Source organism: Lipotes vexillifer, unplaced genomic scaffold, assembly GCF_000442215.2.
Source record: "Lipotes vexillifer unplaced genomic scaffold, Lipotes_vexillifer_v1.1 scaffold1094, whole genome shotgun sequence".
In the NCBI taxonomy this organism is placed as follows: Eukaryota; Metazoa; Chordata; class Mammalia; order Artiodactyla; family Lipotidae; genus Lipotes; species Lipotes vexillifer.
Genome location: NW_006792775.1, coordinates 528664 through 539013, shown reverse-complemented (window position 1 = coordinate 539013; position 10350 = coordinate 528664). Strand labels below are relative to the sequence as shown.

Genomic DNA, 10350 nt, shown 5'->3' with positions numbered 1-10350 from the left:
GGGTGTGTGTGTGCAGCTTGGCAGGGCAGAGGGCTCTGGGAGTACTGGTTCCCATGCCCTCTGGGCTTGCCAGGTGAACAGGCCTATGGCTGGCAACCAGTAGCCTCTGAGGCCCAGCCACCCCCTCCCTGGCCTTTCCAGCAGACAAGCATGTCTTTCTCTGCTCCAACGTGAGCTTTCCCTGAAGTTCACCTTCCCCCAAAAGACCCACAAGTCCCACAGGCACGAGTGGACACAGACCCATCTCCACCCCATGGCACCAGATTGCCCATGCCTGGGCACAGAGAGAGCCCTATCCTTGGGGTCCCAGGGCCCTAGGCAGATCCAGCCTGCAGGCTGCAGACAGAAACCCATGGGGCAGCTGGGGGCACGGTGGTCAGGGGCTGGGGTCCCTGTGAACCGGTTGCGTGGCTTGGCTGGGACAGCCCGAGTCTGACCCACTGCCCCACGGGCTGGCGGGGGCTCCGAGGCCAGTCCCTGCCTCCCAGAAGCTGTCACACCCCCTTCTCATCCCTTCTCCCACAGGGGCAGGGAGCCTCATCCCGCCCAAAGTGAAAGAGAAAGTCACCACCCCCTCAGGCCCGCCCCGCCCCGCCCCGCCCCGCAGCCAATCCCCGCAGCCGGCACCGCCCTCGGCCTCTGGAGCTCCTCCGCCCGCCCGCGGGCTGTAGTCGCGGAGGAGGAGCCGGTCCGGCCGGTGCACCTTGGGGTGAGCGGGGCCGCGGCGGGGGGCGGAGGGGCTGATGAGGCAGGGGACCTCCCGGCCCAGGAAAGCCGAGGTGAAGGTCACCAGTTCTCGGGGGGGGCGACAGGTGTGAGCCAGCCGTGTGACCCTGGGTGGCAGCGCTTCGGGTGGGAGCCTGTGACAGCTGGCCTCTGAGGGGGCCAGAGTTGGGGGGAAGGACCCCACAGCCCAATTTTTATGGCTGTGCCCCCGCATAGGAGGCCCCCGAGGCTGGCTCTGGCTCCCCAACCCTGCCCCTAGAGAGAGGAGCCTCTTGTCTCTGCACCCCTGGAGTAGCTGGGGGACTGGCCCCAGGGAGCCTCGGAAGGTCAGCCATCCCCCTCCCAGAGGTCCTGGTCGCTGGGTTCCTCCGTGTGTGTGGGTGTGTTGGGGGTGAGTCTGGGGGTGAAATTCCTGGGAGGGTGGGCACAGGGCTGGCTGTGGCTGCGTTGGCGCTTCTCCGGTCACCAGGGGAGCGGATGGTCTGGGGGTCCAGCGTGGAGTTGCCACGGGAGTGGGGGCAGCATCTACCGGGCGGCTGTGAGCTGAGCCCCAGTGTGGATCCTGGGGCACCTTCACCCCCCTCCTGAAGAGGGCAGGCGCCCGCTGCCTCTGCTCAAGGATGGGGGCCGTCACAGCCCAGTCCAGGGGCGGAGGCGCCCTGACCGGCGTGTTGGCCCCGTCCCCTGTTGCTGCCTCCCCAGAGGCGCCTGGCCCTTTAAAGGGCTCCGCGCACGTGAGCGAGCGAGGCCAGCTGGGAGCACGCAGCCGGTGGGGGCGCCTTGAGGGGAAGCCGGGTGGCCCAGGGAGGGGGCCAAGGGGCAACGCTTCGCCGCACACTGCGCGCCCGGGACGTGCGGAGGGCCCCAGCCTGGGAGGGGGCGCTGGGGGGAGGGCTCTGTGCCCCTTCAGGAGACCTGGGAGGGAGGCTGGGGGGGCTTACTCCTCTGGGGTGCCTCTGAGCCGTGGGTCTGCCCACCCCCGCTGATCCCAGTTCCCTCTTTCTTCTAGGACAGAACTGTTGGTTTTCAAACTCCCCTGGAAGTGCAGGGCCGCCCCTCCCCCGCCTCCAGCACCACCTCTGCGGCTCCTACCTGAGTGCTCCCGAGTTAAATGGCCGATAAGCAGATCAGGTCAGAACCCCACCCAGCCTCACCCCAGCCCTGCCCTCCCCTCCCTGCTGACCTGTGGCCCAGGAGGTCGTCCTGACACTCCCTCTGCCCACACAGTCTGCCAGCCAAGCTCATCAATGGCGGCATCGCTGGGCTGATCGGGGTCACCTGCGTGTTCCCCATCGACCTGGCCAAGACGAGGCTGCAGAACCAGCAGAATGGCCAGCGCCTATACACCAGCATGTGAGCCTGCCGGGGGGCGGGGGTAGTCGGTGTGGAGCCGTGGGTGTGGGGCAGACTTCTGCGCTCGGCTCCTGTGTCCCCCCGTCCTGTTAAACCAAAGGGGAAACTGAGGGGGGGCAGGCCTGGGGGAGCGCCCCCCCTGGGTCAGGGCTGGGGCCGTTGCCGGATGCCAGACTGACCCCCTGCTGAGGGGGGGCAGGCCTGGGGGAGCGCCCCCCTGGGTCAGGGCTGGGGCCGTTGCTAGATGCCAGACTGACCCCCTGCTCGCTCCCGCGCCCTGGGCTGTAGGTCTGACTGTCTCATCAAGACCATCCGCTCAGAGGGCTACATCGGGATGTACCGCGGTGAGGCTGGGGACGGGGCGGGCCTCGGTAGCACCCTCCTGCAGCCCCAGAGGGGTCCTACCATAGCGGCAGGGAGGCAGGTGGGAAGCCAGGGCAGGGCAGCGTACCTGTGCCGGGTGTGACGGTGTGGACCTGTCCCGTGGGGGCTGGCTGCACTTGCACCGGGGGTCATCAGCCGGGCCCTGGGTGCTGGGGGGACAGGGGGTGGGATCTCTGGGGCACGGCAGTTCTCAGCCCCGTCCCCCACTCACTACCAGTGCACAGCATGGCAGGACACTGTCTCTACCACAGTGGCCACAGCCCCCTCCCCTGCCTCCCGGGACGAGTGGGACCCTGTCTGCCAGGAGCTTGGGAGGGATGGGGTCGTTACTGCAAAGCAGCTTAGGAGACAATCTCCAAGCCTGGATTTGCCCAGATGCTGTGCAGCCCTGAGTCCTCGCCGCTGAGAGGGGCTCGCCACTGCCTCCCCAGCTCCGACCCACGCCAGGCCGGACGTGGCCTTACCCCGAGCCCCACCATGAGCGCGTCTGTAGCCCAGGGGAGGCATCCCTCAGGGAGGCCACCCACTGGACTGGGAGGGTTATGTGGGAGGCTGAGCAGAGTGACTGGAGAAGGCACTGCCTGGCCCGCTGGTCTCACCCCTGCCAGGCACAAATGTTGGCGAGAGGGCAGGAGGACGCAGCCCAGGAGTGACAGGGGGTGGGCTTTGTCAACTGGGAGGCGAGGGCCGGCGGAGAGCCTCCCCAGCCCAGGCCACTGACCTGTCTGTGCTCCCCCGTGTGCCACCCAGGAGCCGCCGTGAACCTGACCCTCGTCACCCCCGAGAAGGCCATCAAGCTGGCAGCCAATGACTTCTTCCGATATCAGCTCTCCAAGGACGGGTGAGGGGTGAGGGGCTCGGCCGGCTGCTGGGGGGCTCTCCAAGGACGGGTGAGGGGGAGGGGTCTGTGCTTCCAGACAAAGGACGAAGGCTCTGTCCTCCTGGGGGTCCCTCACCCTGACCTTGCAGGGCCCCCTCCTCCTCCCCCTCCCTTCCTCCTCCTCCTCCTCCTCCTCTGTCCCCAGATGCTGAGTCAGTGGTGTGCAGACCCCAGGGGTCCTTGGCCCCCAGCCACTGCCTGCTGCCCCTTGTAGGTTGGGATCTGGGGGGCACTGACCAGTTTTCCCCATCACCCAAGGGTGGGGCTGAAAGGCCAGTAGTCCCTTGGAGCACTTGAACCGCCCCCCCACTGCATTTCTCTTTGCTCAACAACGGCCCCTTGGCCCTTCCCTGGCCCTGCCAGGAGCCATCTGTCAATTGGGCTCAGCGCCTGTTGCTGGAGAGCCTGGAGGGTGTCTGAGGCTGTGGAGGTCTGTACCCCACAGGGCTGCCTCCGCCTCCACCCCTCCCATGCCCCCTCGCTCCTGGGCGCACTGGGAGGCCCCCGGGGCCTCTGATTCTTCCTTGCAGCCCCACCCTCTTTACTACAGGCAGAAGTTGACCCTGTTCAAGGAGATGCTGGCGGGCTGTGGGGCCGGCACCTGCCAGGTGATCGTGACCACCCCCATGGAGATGCTGAAGATCCAACTCCAGGACGCGGGCCGCATTGGTGAGGGCGCGGGGCGGCAGGGCAGCTGGGCGGGGGGACTAGCCAGGCCCCTGCCCTGCCACCACCGCGTGCCTCGTGCCGAGAGGGAGACCAGCAGGCCGTCCCCTTTCTCCCCAGCCGCCCAGAGGAAGACCCTAACTGGCCAGGCCCAGCTTTCCGGCCAGGGGGGTGCCCAGCCCCCCGTGGAGGCTCCAGCTGTACCCCGGCCCACAGCCACTCAGCTGACCCGGGACCTGCTGCGGAGCCGCGGCATCGCCGGCCTCTACAAGGGACTGGGGGCCACGCTGCTCAGGTAGGTGGGCAGGGAGGGTTGGGGGAGGCCCGCCCACCTGCCCCCCACCTCCCAGCCAGTCACCACCACCCTCCCTCCGCAGGGACGTCCCCTTCTCCATCGTCTACTTTCCCCTCTTTGCCAACCTGAACCAGCTGGGCCGGCCGGCATCTGGGGAGAAGTCTCCTTTCTACGTGTCCTTCCTGGCCGGCTGTGTGGCTGGGAGTGCGGCTGCCGTGGCTGTCAACCCCTGTGATGGTCAGTGCCCAGGCCTGGGCCCGGGTCGGGGACGGGGCTGAGGAGTGGGGTCGGCGGTAAGAGGCCCACACTGACCCGCACGCCCCCTGCAGTGGTGAAGACCCGGCTCCAGACACTCCAGCGCGGCGTCAACGAGGACACCTACTCGGGGTTCCTGGACTGCGCCAGGTGGGCGAGCCGCTGAGGGGTGCGGGGCGGGGGTGGGGCGGCCCCAGCCCCGCAGCTCTGACCCCCCTCCCCCAACAGGAAGATCTTGCGGAACGAGGGCCCCACAGCCTTCCTGAAGGGTGCTTACTGCCGCGCCCTGGTCATCGCCCCGCTGTTCGGCGTTGCTCAGGTGGTCTACTTTCTGGGCATCGCTGAGACCCTGCTAGGGCTGCCGCGAGTCCAGCCCTGAGCCCGGCAGCCACCCCACGCCCTCCAGCTGAGCGGGACCAGAGTGGGGCCAGAGCCAGGCAACGCACCCGGATGATGCGAGAGCCTCTGCCCACATGGACGTGGGGGTGGGGGGAGAGGAAGGGGTGCAGGGCCCACACGGTATGCACACGTGGGCCTGGTGGGGTTCTGCCTGCACGACCGCTGGGATCAATGTCTTATGTAGAAAACTCAGAAATCTTTACATTCCTGGAGCCAGCCCTGCCCACCTTTGCCCCCGCCTGAACACCCCCAGGGACAGAGCTGGTCTCTGGACTGGGGGCCCCCAGGCCTGGGCTGGGCAAGCTGGACCCTCCCCTCCAGTCTGCCAGCTCCCGTCCCCGAGGCTTGGCCCCTAGTCCACAGAGGGGACCCTGCACAAACCTATTTATTAACTTGCTGAGCACAAGTGGCTTTGTCCATCCCTCCGTCTGTCCGTCCAGCCTCCCCTGCTGCTGTTCTCGCCTTGGCCAGCCTTGCGGGAGGATTTGGGCTCTCCTGCCCCCCATATTGAGCCAGGAATCCTAGGCTGGGGGTCACCCTGCGTTCTGACTCCCAGGACAGGTTCCCCACCCCCACCGTGGGACCCAGCCTCCCTCCTGGTAGGCCCCTCGGCCTCCAGCCCAGGCTGGGGACCCAGAGCGTGTGAAGTCGGGGCACATGTACAAATGTTGTGGGGAGTAGCTGGTGGCAGCCCTTTGCTGGCCTGGCCCCTCAGGGATGGGGCTGCTGGGGAGACTGCTGCCTTTCCCCACATGGCCAGGCGCGTGCGTGTGCGTGTGTGCGCGTGCATGCGCGCACATGTGCTGCGTGTGCCCTAGACTCCCCACTGCCCCCGTCCAGAAATTCATTTCTCCGGCCTGCCCCCTCCTGCTGCACCTTTAGTAGACCCCTCTTCTGAGACCACCACCCTGGTGCAGGATTGGCCGTAGGGGAGGGCAGGCACGAGGACCCATCTGGAGCCTGGGAGCGTGTACTCCTCTTGCAGGGGTGCCAGGAGCTGCCCCTCCAGGCTTCCCAGGGCCCACACTGCTCTCTGGGCCTCTGCATACGCCCCCCCACCAACAATTAGTAAAGCTCCGCCCTCCCAGCGTCCCCCCGCCCCACTGATGTGAATTGAGGCAGAGGCTCACCCTGCCCTACCCTGTCCCCAGCCACGTGATCGTGTTGGTGATTGATCTGACGTGCCGGTGCTGTGTTCCCCCACACCCCGGGCCCCCTCCCTGGAGGCCCCTTCCCAGTGACACTACCTGGGGCTCAGGCCTGGGCCCCGCAGTTCACGGTTGTTCCTGGGAGCTGCCCTCTCCCGTCACATCTGTACCTTGGAAGCTGCTGCTGCTGCTGCTTACAGAATTATATATTTTTTCTTTCGAATTCAAGAGTTTTAAGAAGTTGTAACTTTTTGTGTCTTGTCATGTAAGAAGATAAATAAATATTCTAAGTAGATGCCTCTTCTCTGAGACTCTGGTAGGGGTGAGGAGGGGAAGGGCGCCCTCCTCTTCTGGTAACTGGCTCCCCTCACCTGGCAGTCCTGGGTCCGTCTGCCCACCCACTGACGGGCACACTGGCTGGAGGGGGTCCTGGGCGGAGTGGCCTCCTGACTCCCTCACAGTCTGGGATGGGGTTGCGGAAAAGCCAGCCTCAGCCCCTCACCTCCCTGACTCTAAGCTGCCCTTGGGATCAAAAGCGGAGCTGGGTTTGGGGGCCCCAGAGGTCTCAGCCAGCTCGGGGCGCTGTGGTGGCCGAGCGCAGGTGGGCGGGGCCAGCGCTGATGCGGTCCCGCCCCCCTTCCTGCGCCGGAAGCAGTGCATTGTGGGAAACTCCCGGTCCTTCCTCCGCAGCCGCCGCCCGCTGCCCGCCGCCCGCCGCCCGCCGCCCGCCGCCCGCCGCCCGCCGTGGTCCCGCGGAGAGCGCGCTGCGCCGAGGTGGGAGCGCCGGGAGCAGCAGCGTAAGGCGGCGGCGACTCCGCGGCCTGGGGTCTGGGGTGGGGTGGGGGCGTTGGGCCCCGCAGGAAGAAGCAGCGGTTCTCCGCTATGAAGGTCACCGGGGGCCCTCCGGGGCCCTTGCTCTCTTGGGCACAGCGGCCTGGAGGGGGAGGGGTAGCCGGGTGACGTTAGTATGAGCCAGAAATAACCAAGGGTCTGGGGGAGGTGGAGAGTGGACCCCCTGCCCTTTGCAAACTTGATGCCCAGCAGCTGGGTGCCCCTCCAGAATGGCGGGGGTGAGGGGCTGCTGGGGTTCCCCGGGAAGTAGGACAGCAGCTGGGTCTCTCATCAGGACACCCACATCACGCCGTGACCTTCAGGCGACCTTCACTGTGGTTAGTGTGCATTGCCAGGGTGGGGACCGGGGGCTGCCACCCCCACGCAGGCTCCCTCTCCCTGAGGGTGGAAGTGGGAGTTCTCAACCTCCTGGAGAAGCCGCGGACCACCGGTGTCCGGGTGGCCAGGGAGGGAAGACTTCGGTCCAGAGTGACGAGGCCCCCAGTCCCCCTGCCCTCCCCAAACACTGAGGATCTGGGCCAGGCCTTCCCTACAGCCCAGAGCCCCCGTCCTCTGCCTCGCCCAGATTCGGGGATGCTGAGGCTGATGACAGGGCGCCTGCCGACCCCAGACTCACACCAGGGATTCCCTCCACTCCCAGAGGCAGGCGTGGCCTCAGGGTCACGGAGGACTCCCTGCTCTTAGGCCGGAGCAGGCAAGGCCGGTCATGGGGGTGGGTGCCCGGCGCTGCGGGGAGTAGATGGCTGGCTGGGAGGCACAGGCCTGTCACTGCCACACTGGCTTCTCCAGCCTTCTGAGAAGACACCCTGGTTTTGTCACATCCAGGTCCTGGCAGCCTGAGGCCCATTCCTACCCCACCAAGGCCCGAGAGCCCAGACTCTGGGCTCCCACCCTGCCCTGCCTCCCCCGCAGCCCACCCAGCCCTGAGAAGGGTATGCAGTCAGTTCTGCCCAGGCCCACAGGGCTGCTGTCCACCTCCCCTGACCGCACGCCCTTCTCAGGGCTGGGTGGGCTCTCTTCCCCACCCTGGGTCAGCGTGATGGACACGGCACACACCGTGTCACAGACGAGGAAACTGAAGCCTCTGGCTGGTCTCATCCGGACACCCCGGCCCAGAGGGGGCCCACAGCCCCTGTTTGTGTGCTTGGAGGGGCTTCTCAGAAGGTGGGTGAAGCCGGAAGGAGGCTGAGCCCTGGAAGAAGAGGGTCCAGAGAACTGAGCAGGGTCTCTATAGGGACAAGGAGCTGGGAGCTACAGGACGCCAAGTCTCTTGTCCCAGCCTCATTGGGTCTCCCCCACCCCCCAGGCTCATAGGATGCCCAGAGGTGAGCTGTACTGAGCTGCTGCGGTCTAGGTACCTGCCTGTCCACGCACACCCGGGCAGCCCGCCAGCACACCCACCATGGAGTCCAGAGGGAAGTCGAGCAGCAGCCCCAAGGCCGACACCAACAAGGCTGCTGCTGAGGCCAGAGCACCCACCGCCGCGGACGGGAAAGCCCCCTCGGCTACGCCAGGGAAGAGGGAGGCGCAGGTGGAGAAGCAGGAGCCTCCAGCGGCCCCCGCCCTGCCGCCTGCCAGCCAGGCAGGCCCGGCCCCCCTCAGCAACCACAGCCGCGTGACGCCGGCCCCCGCAGCCCCCAGCAGCCCCGCTGGAGCCCCCGAGCCCAAGGGTCCTGGGGATGGAGCTGAGGAGGGCGACGCCCCCAACGGGGGCCCAGGGGGCCAAGGCCCCTGCCCTTTCGAGAACCTGACCCCCCTGTTTGTGGCTGGGGGCATGGCTGTGGCAGCGGCAGCCCTGATCCTTGGTGTGGCCTTCCTGGTCCGAAAAAAATGATGGCTGGTGCCCAGGTGGGGGCACAGCCACTTCCTGTACAGACCTCGGGAATCTAGTGCATGCCAAGTTCATACACAGCTATCTATACCTACGCAATACATGTACCTGTGTACCCCCCATACACATGCAGAGGAAGAGAGAGAGGGACAGGCCCCCTGCCAGCAGTGGAAACCAAGCCCCCTCGGTCGGTCAGTCCCCAGCACTTTCCCCTCTGAACCTGGGGGCAGAAGGAGCCCTGGCTCTGTGGGTTACAGAGCAGCACGGGTGGAGCCCTGACAGGGTGGAGGCTTAGGCTGGACCAGGGCACCTGAGGGCGGAGGAAGGAGTGGGCTGAGTGTCGCCCGCCTGCCCAAGTGTGCCAGCCTGTCCCAAGGGCCCCAGTGGTTCTGTGGGCTTCCTGGCAGCAGCTTCCCAATGAGCCCCCAGGGTGGGTGCCCCCAGGGCTGGGCAGGGGTCTGGGATGGGCTCTGACCTGGGTCCAGCCCGCGTGGGGACATTAAAGGGTGTGGCTCTTTCACTCTCCCCATTTCTGCTCTTTGCTTGCAGCTTGGGGTGGGGCGTTCATCTGGGTGGGCTGACTCCGGGGGGCTGACCTCAGGCGGGCGGCCACACGGCGGAGTTTCCGAGCCACTTGCCTGGTCGCCTGAGCCCTGGCTGGGTGGACAGACAGCCCGAAGGCTGGTGTCGGGAGGGGGCTCCCCAAGTTTACCTTCTAGCTGGGCCCCCACATTTCCTGCCCTGAGCCCCATCCCACCGTGCGGCAGTTGTCCTGCGGGCAGCTGAGAGCCTGGCAGGGAGGCAGCTGTGCCGGCCTGGCCCCCCACAGACGGCGCCTCCTGCCTCACCCAGCGTCCTCGGGGTCTAACAAGCGTATACATGCAATAACACAGGTAGAGTAGAACCGCTTGGCGGGTGACCATCACCCACGTCCGCTGCCTTATTGTGCCTGCAGGGAGACCATGCGTTGCTGGGCCTGTGGCACGGTGGCAGTGGGCACTGTGGGAGCCCGATGTGCCCTTGCCTGGCCAGCTGGCCACTGGAACCCCAGGCCTGAGTGGAGGCCGAGTCTGAAATAAACTCTAATTATCTAAAGGCTGGGCTGGCGTCCTCACCTGCACGCGGCCGGGACAGGCTGGGGCTGCCTGTCTGGGTGTGTGGGGTGTCATGTATACACACCGAGGGCCTTCCAGGGAGGGACAGGGACCCCCAGGTGCCCCTCACCAGCCCTTCCTGCCACCTCGGTGCCCTTGATCCTGGTGGGCTCTACCCACAGCCCCGCCCAGGGCCTGGCCCCTCCCAGATAGCCACAGCCAGGCCTTCCTGCAGGCCCTGACGCTAGATGGACACCCAGGGGCTGCAGGACCCACCCCCAGGCCCTGGCTGCCGGCCACAGCATGGGGTCGAGCTGTACTGGAGCCACGTTGGGAGGGGAATGGGGACCTTGGCCCTCAGTCGTCCTCTCCAGCTAGGGACGCTTTCTCGACCCCTCTCTGCAGCGAGCTCACCACTCTGGGGAGGGTGGCGAGGTCGCTGCAGGGTGGGGGGGGGGGGTGGCTCC

At 66.8% G+C, this 10350-nt stretch overlaps 2 protein-coding genes across 2 annotated transcripts; both read left to right on the top strand.

Moving 5' to 3' along the window:
• The first annotated feature begins 1799 nt into the window (after positions 1-1799).
• Positions 1800-5548, top strand: SLC25A22 (solute carrier family 25 member 22). The gene is made up of 9 exons (XM_007465927.1): positions 1800-1857; positions 1954-2079; positions 2368-2423; positions 3214-3304; positions 3894-4012; positions 4130-4304; positions 4387-4541; positions 4634-4709; positions 4788-5548. The coding sequence occupies exons 1-9, from the start codon at positions 1838-1840 to the stop codon at positions 4936-4938; spliced, it is 969 nt and encodes a 322-aa protein (XP_007465989.1). The 5' UTR covers positions 1800-1837; the 3' UTR covers positions 4939-5548.
• Positions 5549-8360: 2812 nt separating this feature from the next.
• On the top strand, positions 8361-8792 carry CEND1 (cell cycle exit and neuronal differentiation 1). The gene has a single exon (XM_007465926.1). It carries the CDS (start codon positions 8361-8363, stop codon positions 8790-8792), a length of 432 nt encoding a protein of 143 aa, XP_007465988.1.
• The last annotated feature ends 1558 nt before the right edge of the window (positions 8793-10350 follow it).